This window comes from Egretta garzetta, unplaced genomic scaffold (assembly GCF_000687185.1).
Source record: "Egretta garzetta isolate BGI_Z169 unplaced genomic scaffold, ASM68718v1 scaffold166, whole genome shotgun sequence".
NCBI classification, from domain to species: Eukaryota; Metazoa; Chordata; class Aves; order Pelecaniformes; family Ardeidae; genus Egretta; species Egretta garzetta.
The window spans coordinates 574416-591752 of NW_009260133.1; the positions used below are offsets into that span (position 1 = coordinate 574416).

At 42.6% G+C, this 17337-nt stretch overlaps 1 protein-coding gene across 1 annotated transcript in view; it reads right to left on the minus strand.

Moving 5' to 3' along the window:
• Window positions 1-17321, minus strand: part of HHAT (hedgehog acyltransferase) — a 163250-nt gene extending 145929 nt beyond the window's left edge. Inside the window, exons 1-6 of the mRNA XM_009641564.2 lie at window positions 17222-17321; window positions 15766-15833; window positions 13980-14093; window positions 13167-13361; window positions 11694-11906; window positions 7885-8056 (exon numbers count right to left, since the gene is read on the minus strand). Of these exons, the coding sequence (XP_009639859.1) occupies window positions 7885-8056; window positions 11694-11906; window positions 13167-13361; window positions 13980-14093; window positions 15766-15833; window positions 17222-17315 (856 nt within the window). The 5' untranslated portion in view covers window positions 17316-17321. The remainder of the gene's footprint in view (window positions 1-7884; window positions 8057-11693; window positions 11907-13166; window positions 13362-13979; window positions 14094-15765; window positions 15834-17221) is intronic.
• Between the last annotated feature and the right edge of the window lie 16 nt (window positions 17322-17337).

Consider the following 17337-nt stretch of genomic DNA (forward strand, 5'->3'; position numbering starts at 1 on the left):
AGTACTACAGGGACTTGTGCAGTCCGGCTTCATATCCTAGTCTTCTAGTAGCACACAAGAAGCAAGAAAAATCCTAAAACATACAGAGCAGTGGCAGGAAAGTACATACCAGAGTGTTTGCCCTGGAGGCTAAGTGCTTCTTTTTAGACGAAGCTGAATGGACACAGAGATCCCAAAGAGAAGTTACTTAAACAAGACTCAACAGAGCTGCCAAGGGACTCTTGGTCAAGGCACAGACAGGTCTTTCAGGTTAAAGAAAACCAGAAGTTTTTTCAAGGATACACATGCCTTAAAGCCACCTACCTTGAATACTCCCAAAACATCTACAGTAGGTATTATGTTCATTAGTAAATACTTGCAGGAAAAGGCCTCTCAAATCGACAGTTGTCACATCATGCTGGTTTTGGCTGGGGTAGAGCTAATTTTTTTCACAGTAGTTGGTATGGGGCCACGTTTTGGATTTGTGCTGGTAAGGAGCATTGATAACACAGGGATGTTTTTGTTACTGCTAAGCAGGGCCTGCACAGTCAAGGCCTTTTCTGCCTCTTGCACCAACCCACCAGCAAGGAGCCTGAGGGTGCACGAGAAGCTGGGAGGGGGCACAGCTGGGACAGCTGACCCAAGGGATATTCCACACCAAATGACATCATGCTCAGCATATAAAGCTGGGGGAAGGAGGAGGATGGGGGTGACGTACAGAGTGATGGCGTTTGTCTTCCCAAGTCACCGTTACGCATGACAGAGCTGAACACCCGCCTGCTGACGGGAAGGAGGGAATGAATTCCTTGTTTTACTTTGCTTGTGTGCACAGCTTTTGCTTTCCCTATTAAACTGTCTTTATCTCAACCCATGAGTTTTCTCACTTTTACTCTTCTAATTCTCTCCCCCATCCCACTGGGGAGGAGCGAGTAAGTGGCTGGGTGGGCTCAGTTGCCAGCTAGGTTTAAGCCACAACACGCGAGTAAAAAAAGTAGTCATTAAAGTAGGTTAATTGCCAATACTATCTGGAACTTCAGCCTGCAGAAAAGCTTATAAAAAATTTACTTTCCTCCCCACACACTTCTTTCTATAAAGCAGTGAACCGCCCAGTGTTTTAGAGAATAAAATCTTACTAAGCTTTCTAATTCATGTTTTTATTTCCAGTTTTCAAAACAGACATCAAGATGCCAAATATTTTATCAGATTCTCCTTATCATTATCTTGTAGGATGGAAAAAAAAAAAAAAACCTCAGATTACTCTGTTAGTATTTCATGACCATTTAGACAGATGCACAGACACCCTAATTTCAATAGCAAAACACTGCGTGCTTCTTAAAATGAACTCAGAAATCCATTTCTTATCTATGGATTTATTAGAACAAGAACAGCAACACATCAAAACCAGCAGCCTACACCCAACTTAGACTACTCTGTAGGTCTCATTTTTAAAGAGGAACTTATGTAACATTTCTTCTTTTAACAAATCAAAACATGAAATCACCAATTACAGATTAAACCAGGTGGCACCATCTTTGAACAGATCATATTTTAGATTGACTTACATGCTGCTCATATGAAAATAAATACCCTTCTGGAGTATTCGAGCCTAGTTAATAATTAAAACAATTATAGCTAATTGACACCACTAACTTGTACATGCTTTACTAGAACAAACAAATGGTACATAGTTAAGACCAATACATTAAACCCACAGAATGCTCACGACATTGTATCATACGTACATACATCTCAGATGTACATCTCTAAATCAGACACACACCTCTGGCAAAGCACATATATACAGATTCCTAGTCAAATATATTTTCACAGTTATAATATCTATTAGTATCCTGAATTGATCCAGTGCAACAGTTGTATTGGGCAGTACATTTTCATGCAGAATTCCGGCTTTCATCATTCCCTATACCTTGTGAGACTGACATGAAGCTCTGTTCAGATGAGCAGAGATGAGTAAGTAGTGCTGAATCACCAGGCTGAATATGAAGCCTCATAAGGAAAACATAGGCAATGGTTTTTTTAACCTCTGCATTTTCAGAATCAGACTTAACACAAATGAATTAGCAACACTCAACATCCATTCCAGTTTCTATATAACAGCATGTACCCCACCAGAGTGAGTTTTATCATTGATATTCTGTTGTCATAGCGAAGAAAAAAAAAAAATCTATCACCTATTTCAATTTAAGATCTTTCAACTAGTGCTGTTGAGCTCCCTGTTACTATTATAAGTCAGTGAATTTGTCATTCAGCTACAGAAGCCTGAAGAACTTACGTTGCAAAGAATCACCAATCTACCTGCCCTTTATTTTTTTTATTTCTTTTCCCAGGCTTCACTACATACCATGTTCCAAACATTACTCACTAGAGCAGATGAACCTCTGATCTGGCCCAGCGTGGCTATTCTTCTGGTATGCTGCAGTTCACCAGGATACTGGATTACTGGAATCCATAGTGGCTTTTATTGTCCGTGCCTGGAAATCCTCATTTTACAGTATAGAATATAAAGGCAGCAAGTTAATCCCAATTAATTTTAAAAACCAAGGAGAATGAGTTGTCAGGGTTTCTATTACCATGGAATATAGGTCTTCCTGCTGTGTCATTAATTCCGAAAGCACCCAGTTCTTTCAATCTGACCGATGCTACCAGAATGAGATGCAGCACTGACAGAAAAACATGGAATTGCTATAAACGCTGCATTTGGTGCTCAGAGTTAAGTAAGCACAAATGCCCTGATATTGTTCAGTATGCCAACTACTCATAAACACAAATATTTGTGAATATAGACACAATGATTTGTGAATTCTAGAAAATGCTCTCATTCTCCAAACAATGGGTTCTTGGGATCAATAAATAACAGCACTGTACTGCCCAGCTGACATCTTTAAATTAATTCTGTGGTCAGACATTAACATCCCTCCCACAAACTGAAGGGCCATACACATATGGCAAAGGGGTACACACAGTTAAAAAAACCAAACACTATGGATACAGTCCCATCATATTCTTCATTCTGTTCCCGATATGGGACCTAACGTTTGGCCACTGGAAACCTATATTGCTTGCTATGACCTGGCTTTTCATATAATTCCTACCTCAGATGATCAGCATTGCTGAGAAGGATTTGAAGCCAAGGTTTGCTGCAAGGACAGGGGCATCAGCATAAGCAGTTCTCAGAAATGAGCCATTCAGAGGAGAGCAGCAAAGCCCAGCCCATGAACAAATCTTAGTACTGCTCTGTAAGGCGCTCATCATGCCTGGTGGGTCTTGGACAGTGGTAATGTCTTCTGCTGGGCAAGTGGGGTGCCACTGGAGCCCATCACATTGAAGGAATACACAGGCCAGTACAAGAGTCACTAAAGAAATAAGCCCAAGATTTCACACTGATTTTGTGTTATTTCATACTATCCGCATGCTATGGCCAAATGGCTTCCTCAACATCCAAACAGGGAGCAAGATTCCCACTGCCCTATACAGAAGTCTCTATGGGGCTTGGAGCTATGTGTGATGACAGGAAATCATTTATACCTACAGTTAGCCAAAAGAGTTAATATTTGGATATCTAAAAGCATCTCTACCCTAAGCGAGCTCTCACCACCTCTTCTTCGTCTATACCAGAGACTGGCATTTCCTCTTGGAGGTTATTCTCACTACCAAACACAGGCCACTGAGGAAACAGAATACAGCTGTGTACTCCACGTGAAATTACACTTTCTTCAGACCATATGATGCAGCTTTTTGTGAATGCACATTGCATTTGGTGTCCAGTACCAAAGCCACAGCTTGCTGCGATATAAGCATGCAAGTTTAAAGAAGTATGTGCAGAATGCTAAAGGAAATTATTTAAATGTAAGGAGGAATACATGGTAGAAGAAATTATGACATCTATATGGCACATGGGGGTTGTAATATTAAGCAGGGGAGGAGAGGAGATACAATAAGGAAATATCTCTTTTCAGGGTATTTAGTCTATGGAATATGTGGACATAGCCAGCTTTTTCTCATATCATGGACAGAAATGCAGCTAAAAATATTCCACATGGAAAAAGTTGAATTAAACAATAGATTTTGCACTGTCTAGCTGAGGAGCTTAAATAATGAATGTCCATTTTTTCTTTTACTAGAGAAATTCTTCCAAATAATATGAAGAATAGTTTTAAGAAAGATGCTGTTCTTCAGAGGACCCTCCAGCTAGGACTCTAAGCATTTTTCATTTGAACCCCTCAAAATCCAGGAGCCATAGTGCAACAAGACACTTCCTTTTCTACTCACATAAGGATTGATGCACAGAGAATGCAACCTGCTCTCTCTTGGAGCAGGTTGCTGACGATGCACTTCCATAGCACATTGATCCCCAGGGCAGGCACATAAGCTGCCTTTCCTGGAGGCTGCCAGGCACAGGTTACAGAACGCAGGATGAGCAGTAATCCAGGAAAACAGGGGTGGCCAGGAGAGAATTGAAGATTCTACCTTTACATGAACTACACATACACTGTCTTTAGACTTTTGCTCACAATCCCCAAGATTCTTATCACCCAGTCAATGACACTGAAACTTGCCCGTTACAAATATACCCTGCATATAACAGCAATTAAAGAGATTGCACAGATACTTCAGTTACAGCAGCCCTTCCATCCATAGTACAACAACAACACAGGAAAGCATGTGCCACATCATTGTTTATTCAGCAAACAGGCTTCATCTATACAGATTACATAGCCAATAAAGAGATTGGAAGATATTCAACAAGCAAAGGGTGAAGCAAGGCCACAATGCCCTCTGAGCCTTTATGGCACTATGGTAACAAACATCACAAGAAATGCACAGCTCAGCTGGGTTATCTGGGACAGAAGGTGGCTTCCTCTCTGCGCTGACTTTGACATGCTCACATTCAGAAGAGCAGACACACAGAACTAGGCACTTGTAAATGAACTGGAAGGAGGTTAACATAACCTATAGGCCAAGAGTGCTGTGACTAGGCACTTGTAAATGAACTGGAAGGAGTGAGGTTAACATAACCTATAGGCCAAGAGTGCTGTTACAGCAACATGGGTACTGGCTTGTAAAGGGCACGGAGAAAAGAACCTGAACATTTGACCTAAGAGGACCTTTGGTTTAGTTGCAAAAGGACACAAGATTAAAACACAACCATACAATTCAAAAAATGTACTAACAGTAGCTAATGCATGCAAACAGTAATATTGAAGGCAGTTTGCACCTTTGTTACAGTTAAATACACAGGCATCAAAACCACGTATGCACCATTTTGTATATTGCTGCTTCTAGAAACTCATTTGCCTAATTCCTTCCACACAAGAGAAAATATTTCTCTTACTGCTGGGTAACACATTCTCCCAAGTACTATTTTTTCTTAAGTTTATACCTGTGTATACTCAGTAATATTACCTTAGGTAACTTTAGCATTTCTGCCCTACATGGCCATAAATTACAGTGTTGTACAATGGCATTTATAAACAAGCATTGCAACTCAGTCAGAGTTTGTTTGGGTTTGTTGGTTTGTTTTGTTTTTTTTCTTTGCAGTCTCACCTTACAGGAACACCGCACAAAGTCATGCGGAACACAGTGTAGCTTCACACCTCCGAGGTGTAGACTGACCATCACCATTGCTCTTAAGATGCCAAGAGCAAAATCTCATAGCACCATTGTCTTTACTTGCACTGCTGGCATTTATTTCCCACTGTTCAACACATCCCAGCAGAAAAACAGAGGAATAGTTATAACCTCCCTAATTAGAGCTGATTGCAAAACAGCTTCTCAGCCTTTATCCCAAGTTTACCTGACTATCACAGGGTACCAGGCATCATGATGTAAGTAGATGCTCTGCGCTGCTTTGAAGGTGCTGTAGTTAAATAGGAAACACAAAACCAACAAAAATCCCAGCAGTGCAGAAAGGCAAATATACAACATGGTTAATCCTCCTGAGTCAACAATAAGCTGCCTCCTTGGTCTCAAGACTCAGTTACCTGATGTAATCAGTTTTAATAACACAGAATGAGAAATAATGGAGGGGAGCGTTTGGCTCAGTACAAGAACTGGTGTACAAGCACAGTAAGATCCATAAGGATCCGGTAAGGATCAATAGAAAAATATCACTAGTACCCTTACTCATATATCGGTGGCTCCCTAAAGCAAGTCACAACAGTGGCCTGTCACTGGTTTGAGTCTAAGGAGACCTGTATAATCATTGTGATAAAACCTGCAGAGAAAATATTTTAAGAAGTGACAAACTTCTGCCTCAAAATCTTATTTGTACTGTAATATTTTAAACATCCGCTTTCATTACTATGAAGTTCAACAAGAGTATGGTTACACTTTGAAAAAACCTCTCAAAAGCAGGATCTCTACAGGGGACTTGTTTCAATTCAAATGATCATATTTTAATCAGTCAGCTTTACAGTCCAAACTGGCTTTAATACTGGCTTTCATCACCTGTTGCCTTGAGGCATTTTAGTCTTTTCTAATAATCTGTTCAAAATGTATTTTAATTGTTAGGATATAACACTTGATTTCATCAAGTAAACATACAGCCTACTTAGCTATTGTCTGGAAAGGAACTTTTTTCCCCTCTTTTTAAAATCAACATTGGTAGCCTTGAAGGGAGAAATCTGCCGATAACACCAAAGTTGGAATATTTCATCCCTAATTCTGTAGCCTTGCCTGCCTTATCCAGTGGCCAGCTTTTTGTCAGACATACAAACAACACCAGGAGCTAACAGATTTAATTCATCAATGAATTGACATTTCAAACAGGAGATGAAAACTGAGAATTCACTTTCTAAACAGTGAGGAGGGTAGAACAAACCATGGAGACAAACCTCTCACTTTCCGCTCGCCATCTGCTCTTACTCTTTTTTACATATAAAAATTATATATTGAAATATATATTAAGAGTGCATATATGCTCATAGAGTGCACACATTGCCCTCTACTGACCAGAGTCCCAATACACAAGTGTCCTCCAACACACACGCTGCTCATCATACACGTTCTCCAATGAATGCTTGTCAGGTCCATACCAGTGCGTGTATCCCTGTTACTTGCTGGTACAGTCAGAGGCATCTCCTTCAATTCAGTAATCACTAAGACTTTTTCAGAACCCAAATTTAAGGCCTGGGGTTTCTCTGCTTTCGTTCCTCCTACCTGGTGATACACAGAGCAGGACAGGGGGGTGGGGAGGAGAATCAAACCAACCACATATGCCAGTGGCTTATGGCTTAGCCTATGTCTACCTACATACCAGCACCCAAAGCTCTTGCTGTTTTATGCTACATTGGTCAGCACTCACTTCCATCCCCCTCCGCCCGCCAGTTAGGCATTTTAATAAGATACCAGGGAGCTGGCACAGGGCAGAAGATGGGGAAGGCAAGCAGGAAAACAGAACTGTGAGGCACTGACTTCAGGCCACCTTGTTTGCGATACCTTCCCCCTGCTCTTTTCACGAGTACTGTCATTTTACCTTTCAACACGAATACAAACTAGAAACATGGAAAAAAAGGACATCAATAAAGGATGAGAAACACCAATTCTTAACATCTGCCCTCCTCCATCCCTACGCTAAACAAACTTTTTTAAGTGTCCACTCTATGACTGGCGGAAAAAAAAACACTTTAGACCAAAGTTGAGACACAGACTTTAGACTGGAAAAAATACATAATCTTTTTTAATTTAGAAAGCAGCTCAATAAGTTCAACTGTAAGCTTCCTGGAGGATCTACATGTTATAACAAGAGTCTGTAGACCACCTTTCTGACTGTGACTGGCCATAATATACTATTTGTAAGTACCTACAGATGGACATAATAGAGAAGGAGAGCAGGATTCTTGAAGTGAGGGGAGAAGGAAGATTTCTGTTCGTTTCTATACTCACCCAAGGCCCAGTATGATGCAGCTTCCAAAGGTGGAGCGCTGCTGTAGAGAGCATGGATATACATGAGGTGAATCATCAGCTCAGCCAGGCACCACCAAAAGAAAATACGAATTATGCCCACAATTAAGATGCTGAGATTAGTCTTCAAACTGAAAGCTTCTTGTCTCCTCATCTAAAGAAGAAATCCAAAGAAGATACATGGCACATGACTGTTTTACTCAAATATTCATCCTGAGAACTTCAGGTTTCATTACTAATACTAAAGGCACCATTTGACTACACCATTTGGAAAATCCTGACATACTTTTTTGAAGGAGACTAGTTTCTCCATTCTCAATCTCAGTAAACAGTAGTAATCAGCAAGAGGCCAAATGTGCATGCACACTGCACCAAACCGCTGTAGAAAAGGCCAAGTGCAGTTAACTTAAACAGAATCCAGACATAAGACACTTTTTTTTAATTCCTGTAACCTGATCAAACCTCTAGAAATAATAAAAACAGTTTAAAGAAACTACAGCTATGAAGGAGGTTTTCCAAGTAGCAGCCCTACCAAACACAGACACAATGACTGCTTGCCCTTAAAATACCTCCAACTTCCATCAGCTGCATGGGATTGATTACTTGAGGACAGTTCTTCATTTTTGTCCTGTAGCACTGCCACGGTCAGCAAGACCTATGTGACATACTGAGCAAATGGCAGTTAAGTGCAAGTTAAATACTGGATAAGACAAGGTTTGCAGTTGACAGGCTCCAGGATGCCCTAAACTCTCACGCTGCTAACTATAGTAAACACATTGGTATACTATTATTTTACCTTCTTTCTGCAGTAAAAGAGTATGATCAAATAATAGTAACATAGGATTGCCTAAGAATTTAGTAATATTTTGCACCCCTATCGACGTGTTTGTGCAATATTTCCTTCTCCAGTCTCTAACTGGCCACCAAAAATGCATACACGAGATAAGCAACCAACCCATCTGCATGGATAAAAACTCCTCATAATTGCAAGCACAAAGTACAGCTAACATGCAGTTAGCTCTGCTCACTTAAAATGAAGCAGCACACTCATTTTCAAGGCTCATTTGTACCAGCTAGATGAAAGTTTGGAGACTACCGTTTAATCGGAGCAATTTGCACAACAGGCCTTCAAACCCATAGCTAGAACTGCCATGCCCTGCTTCAACCCAGAAATTCAGTAAGGCCACTGACAAAGTATCACAGTCTCTCATTTTTGCCTGGCAATGGATGCCAACTGCCAGCACTGGTGTGACACTCTTCAGGCCATACAGCAGTTTCTCTGTCTCCATCTCCAGGACTTCTGCTTTCCAGAGTGCTCAGCAGGAGCCCTTGTCTCAGTCTCAGCTTCAGTTCTGCACGGTGGTCTCTTCTGACAGCAGCAATAAACACACTCTTTGTATTGTGCACTTTGAACCAACTGCTGGGCACTGCTAGCTTTGAAACTCTTCTCCAACCTCCCTTGTCAAGGCAATCTCCTCTGCACAGGTAAGAGCTCTGACAACGCACTTCAGCAAACACCAAGAAGAAACACATTAAGATTGTTCAGTTTGTTCCATCTTCTTCATGGCTTTAACCAAATGGGTCTGTGCATATTTAAATGAGAACCTACTGCAAATACAAGCATCCCATTCTCAGTCTTCCTTTCTCCCCACACACCAAGGATACAGGTGGTCTTTGCACAGGTCTTTCCTGAGCCATATCAGGTGAGCTCAGTTTCAATGCAAGACCCCCCTACGCAATTTTTCCTACCAGCTACCTACAAGCTACTCTCAACTTGGAGTCTCGTATATCTTCTGAAACATTCCTTGGGGGGGAAAAAAAAAAAAACAAAACTAACAAAAAACCAAAACCAGACATGTCCCTCTGTTAGGGGTACAGGAATATAGGTGGAATTTAACACATTGCAGAAGCTACGAAACAAAAAACAGTAAAAAAATAAGTTACCTCAGTTTCTATGCAAGTCTATGCGGACTTTTCCTACAACATCCAGCTCAGGATAACAACATTCAGCCTTGCATCTTCCAAAGCTACTGAAGACAAATGAGCATAGGACTTGTCACTCAGGGGTCCACCAGAATTTGTTTTCACTTTCATAAAGCCCAGTCTATTTGCTGTGGCTTCAACAAAAATTTTCCAAATATAAACAGAAGCAAGCAATGCCTAGGCTTCTATACATAAACTCAAACTGGTTTTATGTTTTGAAATGTCCACTCATCCACTTTATCCCAATGATGTTAGCTATAGACATCACGGGTGGTTATTTCACTTCTTCCTCAAGTGTGCAAGAAAATAAGGAAAGCAATAAAGCATAGAAATCTGGGATTTTTTCCTGGTCATGTATAAAGAGGCTTGAAAAGCAGCCTGCAAGGCACTAGAAAAAACATGCAGAAAGATAGGTAAGTCTTTCACACTCAAGGAGCTGCTCAGCTTACTAAAGTCTGAAGTGTTCCAAGTGAAAACAGCTCATGATTTACACCATCATGAGAGGAAACTGGGATCTTCAGGAATTCCCAATGTAAACCAGCAGCTTTCCGTGACTCTGAAACATATTTCACAGTTAGTAGCCAGCTGCTGCTGAAAATATTACTTTATCCTGACTGATAGAGGGAAGGAAAACAAAAATCCAATCCAGCAGCTACATGCTAATATTATGAACACTTTCCAAATATAACGACATGCGTCACTGGCTCCCTGGTTGAAGGGATGAATCTGATGTCAGACAAAATAAACATCCTGTAAAGTAGAAGAACCTGGGGAGGAAGGTTTGTCTTAAAGTTGATACCCACAACATTGTCAAAATCCCAATGCTATGCTCAAAATTGTCCAGTCTTCACATTCCAATAACTTTATTTGATATTTTCAAAATTATGTGGAAGATACTTCAGGCACCCAAACAATTCTTAATCTCCAAGGACTAAGCAAAAATTGAAATCCTTCAAACTGCTAGTAAGGAGGAAAAATATTATAGAATCAGTTATAGATGGTTTTACTGAAGTCAGAACATACCTGAATGAAAAAACCTTAGCTGTAGGGGCTTTTTTTTTCCCCCCCAAAGTACCTCACTGAGGGGGAAAATATTTATTTCAGAAGGAAACAGAGATCAGAGTCTGATAGAGAAAGATTAATCACCCAGCCTTCAAGAACTATTTGGCTTTCTTTCCACCTTCTCTAACATTGGAGTCCAATCAACCTCTCTCCACCCAAGCACTAGATATAAAGACTGACTTTGACAGTATATTTTGATTAAATATATTCCCAGTTACCAGCCTTATGAGAGTTTAGTATTATGCCACGGTTAGCACACAAGCATGAATACCCAAGACCAATTTCTACCTACAGCCTTCCTTTTTGCATGCAGCATACTTCAACACTTACAGAGAAAAGGACAATAAATACAGACCAATATTAGGAACACCTTCTGTTTGAAAGTCTCATCAGTATCAACCTTTGTCAAGTAGGTAACTAGAAAATAAACAGAAATTCATGTGTACCTGTAAACTACCTTATGAAACACACCAATAGAAGAGCATTTAGAGGAAAACTGGATGAAATTGACTACCTAACATTTTCTCATGACTGTCACTAAAATCTCTCAAGATGAGGGGGGGGAGGGGGGGAAAAAAAAAAAATCAACCTATCATACTTAAATCTATTCCTCGAAGTACAGGTTCTGCGTCTAGATTTGGCAGATGAAAAGAGATCACCATCCACTTCAATAGCTCTTCACTCAATTTACCTGAGGCAGATGCATTGAAAAATCTGTAACTGCGTGATCTTAAAAACACTGTTACCTGCTTACTGAATTCATCAAAGTTCATAAGGGGCCCATTGTGGAACATGGGATAATAAAACACGTATGCCAGCATCCATGGGAATGAGTGGGATGATTTCTGAGCAGGTCCATGCCAGCAGTACTCCAGGCTGAAGCTAGTGCAGAAGAGGCAGCGGACAGACACAGTGAAGAGCAGCAGATAATACTCATTTTCAGTGTCATACCACTTTCGCTGCAAGACAAAACAAAGCCAGATTACAATGGTGCAATGCTGTGTTTCTTATATGGTGGGATAGCAATGTCCACCCAGATCCTAACTTTCAGGGTCACCAGCAGCAGGAAGCAGCTAAAGCGAATGGCAGCTGGAATGAGCATCTGAGCACTACTTAATGCATGAACAACAAGCACTGGCTGTTGATGGAAAAAAGGACTCCAGAGCTACTGCAACCAGCAGAAAGAGACAACAGCTCAATTTCAGAGTGTGAAGAACTTCACACCGTGAAGAACTATGACAGCAGGAAAGCTTTTCTTACAGGAAAGCCATTATCTCTCTCAGGTTTGGTCCAGCAATACAATATCCAAAACAGCTGGCAACCCTACTGACAGCAGAGGGACTGCTAGGGCTGAAGCCAAGGCTACAGTTCAGATCTGAGGAGAATCAGACAATCCCGAGAAAGCCCAAGGCTGGAAAGATGCTACTCAGCCTTATCAAGTTTTTAACACCCACTGTCACACCCGCTTCCAACAATAAAAACACATCATCACAAAAAACTTAGTTTGGCTGATTTGTATTGCAGTGGGCCCTTTCCTCCTCTCAGAGACACACAGATCTCTCTCCACCACATGAAGAGACCCTACCCATTCATCTCCCCTCCACCCTCCCCCTGAACATGAGGGCGACAAGCCTTGTAACACATGCCCAGTTTTTCCCCTTAGTCCAAGAAAAGGCAACAAGGACCTTTCCTCACAGCAGTTTCTCTAAAATCTGTACTGCCCAGCAAAAGCCATTAGAGCAAGAGCAACCAGTTTGTGAGAAAGCAACTGGTTTGGTACAAATCAGAGTTGGAGAAACAGTCTCCCTTTCCATGCAGAAGCCTGCAGTCACCAATAAGGAACAGACAGGCTTGACTAAGCAACTCCTGGATATGAACGCAAAACCCACCACCTTAAACTGGTATGATTACAGCTCCCAAGAACAAGAAATGTGTTTATCAGAGCACCGGTGAAGTATTATCATACTCAAGCTCTACTGAATACCACTTATACATTAAGGCACATACTTTCATCTCAATGGACCGGCCTGCATGATTGAGAAATATGACTTTTGTAACTGGAAAAGCTCCAGCATGAGTCACTGTAGTTATACTACCTAAGATTTTTCAAGCCAACTTCTGCTTACATCAATTGAATGGACAGTACTCTCAGAAGTACTGTCACAGAGACAAATGCCACCATAATTAATTTGATGCTTAATTAGTCCTTTTTACATTACCTTGGCTTCTTCCACAGCTGGTATGCGTAAAGTGGATAGCAGGATAAGGGAGCATAACCATGTGAGGAGTGACAGCCGAAACTGAGCCACAGCAAACGAAATCACTGCATGTAACAAAATGACAGCAAAGCCCTTGATTCCCAGTAACGACCAGCAGGCAGCCATTCCATAAACCATCAAACACCATGGTTTATACTGTTAGAAAGAGAAAAATGAACAATTTTTAGTTTGATTTTTTTCAAAAACAAAAAAAGCACTCAATATCTGTGTTGTCCTACACAGGGTCTATAGTAGAAACAAATGCAGTCAACAAAGTTAACAACACATATGAAACAATACAGGGAAACCCAACTGTATTCATAAAGATGGAAGGGAAGGGGTTTCTGTAGCAGCATGCACGAAACCCAGAGCCTCCCCGATCTACAGGAGAATGTAATTTCCTCCTTTCCTTCCACAGACTTGCAGGTGTGATACCACATGCTGGTCATTTCATGCAATCATGCCAAAACCCATCATCACTTCAAGTCTTGGAAGGGAGTAATTACACCCTTCTACATCCAACTCAAATTACACTGGTTAATGGTTCACAACAAAGCACAGGCTTTCGAGGGTTGGAGGCTGAAGTCTCCAAACACAAGGCCTAAGGCAACCTAGCTACTCACTCTCACCTGTGCATAGTTACAGACACACTCATACAATTCACCCCATAGAAGGGGATTTCCCGCACTCAGTGGCCTCAATGCCAAGCTTCCCATGCCCAGAGTAAACCGAAACCCATAGAAACTCCCTCCTGTGAAGAAAATCTATACATACCTTCTCCACCAAGAGCCTGGACACTTGCGATACCAGTAGGTGACCAGCCAGAAGCCACAGTATATGTTCCCTTCCCCATTCAATCCAGTAGCTCCACTCAAAGTCCATGGGGTCCTGGGGCATCAAGGGAACTGGTCAGTATGAATATCTGGCCATAAAAGCATGTTCTTACAGGACAAGAAAATGTCTCTGTAACACACTAGCTCATTACCCAACACCACAGAACTCAACATCTGGGGATTGACTTGTTTCAGCAATGCAGTCTGACCATTTACAGCAGTGAGCTCCAACAGCTCTATTTTGACTTCTGATGGTGCAAAATTCAGAAAAAGAGCTTTAGATGGCCATCGTGACCCCTAGGCCCCAAGCTAGCACTGAACCTGACCAAGCAGCAACCACTGCCTTTCCCCACGAACACCATGGGAGTTTTCTAACCACAAAGCAGGCAGGGAGGCACCCATACGCACACGCACCTCCTCTCCACGGGGAGAGGCTGGCGACTATACAGAGATGCAGACTGGTCTCAGGGCTTCCCAGTCCAACATGTCCTTCCTTTGGTTCCCCATTGGGAAGCTTCTTGGAAAACAAAAAATCAGTCTGCTACTGCTGTTCCTGACCATCTCTTCAAATCCAACAAATTCACACATCTGCTTGCCCTGATCCTTTTAATTTTAGGATTTTTATTCCTTTAGAAAGAAAAAAACAAAACTGTTTTGGACTATCCTTAACTCATTAAAAGTTTAGCCAGGAATTCTTCTTTTTTCAACTTCTGTCAGCAACACAGAAGCAGCAGAGCACTGCCTTTCCTGGGCATGCCCCTCACCTCTCCTGAGGGATTCAGAAAGTAATTCTGCTCCGCCTTGAAAAACTGAGAGCTTGGGTGAAAAGGCACCTCACTGGAAGAGAAGTTCATTCCCTGTTTCAACAAAGCCTAGCTGGGATCAGATGAAGTCAGGTAAGCTAGAGATTCCTGTGACATAGGGTTTCCATCTAAATTAAGTAAGAGGGATCAGCTGGTAGCCCCACGTCCCATGCAGAGCCCCACTAAAAGTTCATCCCCACAGTGGCTTTACAGCTTTCTTGAAAGCACATGTCAAGGGTCCCTTACCAGCAGTGACAGTGGGCCTAAACACCAAAATATTTCCACAGACATGCCTTCCTGGTCTTGTGTAAATCATCCTCAATATTAGTTGTATTACTGCATACATTAGTTGCACTTCTTCAAAAGGATGTGAGGTCAAACGCAAGCAAAGGGGGTTGTTTTTTTATTTTGGGTAGAGGTGTGCTAGTTTTCTTATTAGTTTTTTTTATGACCAACCATGTTTCTTTGAGCCCTTATGCCTCAAAAATCTGTTCCCCTCTATGATGGACTACAGGCCAACCGAGAAGGAAATGTATGTTCACTGATGTTAAGCATTATCCAAACCATCCAGTGACAGGAAAAAGGGGAAAAAGGCTGCAGGAAATGTCAAGGGTGATCGTAGCTTTTAAGGTCAAACAGTAAACCAGGTTATTAAGTGATATAACGAAGGAGAAACACTTAGGCCAGGGATCAAGAAGAAAAACAAAACTTTGTTTATGATTGTTAAATCTAGACACACCTGGCAAGTCCCTCTTCCTCATTAGAAACAATGACACTAAAATTACCTATGAGTATCTAAATCTGCAAAGTTAGAACAAACCTCTGAAGCTAAATCAGAAGCTCGGGGGAGCAAAGGACATGGAAACACAATGTTAGCGTTATTGCCACAAAGTAAAACATGCTCATATGCGTCACCCCTCCTACCTTTTTGAGGCCCTGCAAGAGAGTCCCTGGTTCCAGCCCAAACCTTCTGTCCATCGCAGCTTCATACTCTGCAAAGAACAAACCTTTGCTAAGGACACAGCAGCCTGAGCAGGGAGAGTCAGGGACACGGCCTCTGCTGCTCAAGAGCAACACATTCCTGCGTTGCCTCTGCTGATGGGGATACTCAGAGCCAGGAAAGGGCATGCCACCACATCACTGCTCAACCAGGAGGGCTGCTCGACCAGGCCACAGCTCTGCCCTGTAGGAAAAGCAAAGCCACTAAGTTGCCCAGAACTTATGCTTTGATTCCCCCTTGCAACAGGGGCAGTACCTGACAGCAAGCAACCTTTTACCATGCAAGACCTACACTAATCCTCATTTCCACTCTTTCAGGGCTGCCTGGCTTCTCCCACTGGAGCAGAAGGGACACACAGACCTGACAGTGACCAGTACAGCCAGAGCAGGACAAAGCTACTCAGAGAAGCTGCCTCCAGAGCCCGTTCCCATGCAGCCTTTTGTTGTCTCCACAGAAGATGTGCTGTACACATCGGTATGCAGTCCTATCCCCATTTACCCAGCACTTTTCTCACTGCCCTGCAAGTGCCTTTCCGGCACTCCTGTTCTTCCCTTAAGCACTTCTGAGAGCCAGCTAGGGTCATCAATGTAGAACACCTTGCTGATTAAAGCCTAACAAGATACAATACACATTTCCCTAACGAGCCACTCTAACTAGCTATACTTTTATTAGATAATGCCACCTTCATTTCCCTTAAAATATTGATGCACTAAAATATAGCTTCTTTTCATCTCCAAGTCGTATTTAAATTGTTTGAAACCCCACCCCTTCTCTGCACTATGCAGCCCCACTGAGCCAAAACCAAGCCACCACAGCAGCTATCAAGAGGTTGCACAGGCAGGTGTGTGGAAACAAAATGACCCCAAAGCTGCACAGACTACCCAGCCATTGTTCCGAGCCCACAACTGAGCGCAAGTGCCCCAGAGCTCTGGGCAGGGCAGCACCCACCTGCCCAGGGACCTCCCCAGGTTCAGTCCCCAGCAAGTACCACCAGGAGGCACAGCTGCTTCTGAACCACCCACCTCCAAGGGGCTGCAAGGTGACTAGCCAGGAAAAACCCCAATTCAGACCCGACTTTCCTGAACTTCTCTTATCTGAGTAGCTGAGCAATCAGAGGATTCACTCATCTTCTCCTTGACAGCCAAGAGCCAGGACACCACTGCCAAGGGCCTTCTCTGCCCTGACAAAGCTCTCTGCCCAGCTGGCACCTGGCTACTGCTTCCTCGCACGGGGCTGGTTTGCAGCCAGGAAGAGCACAGGCGCTCCTTGCAGAGGCACAAAGTAGAAACCAACCCAGAGAGGACAACCCAAGCCAAGCAGCCTCGCCAGCCGCGGGCGGGACGGGCTGCAGGAGCGAGCACACCCACGTCGCACACTTACTCTGAGACACCTGGTGCGCTTCGTAGAAAGCGTAGAGGTGAGAGCCCACGGCGAGGAGCCCGTACAGACGCATTTCCCAGGCAGCCAGCAGCATCGGCCTGGGAGCTGCTCCCCCG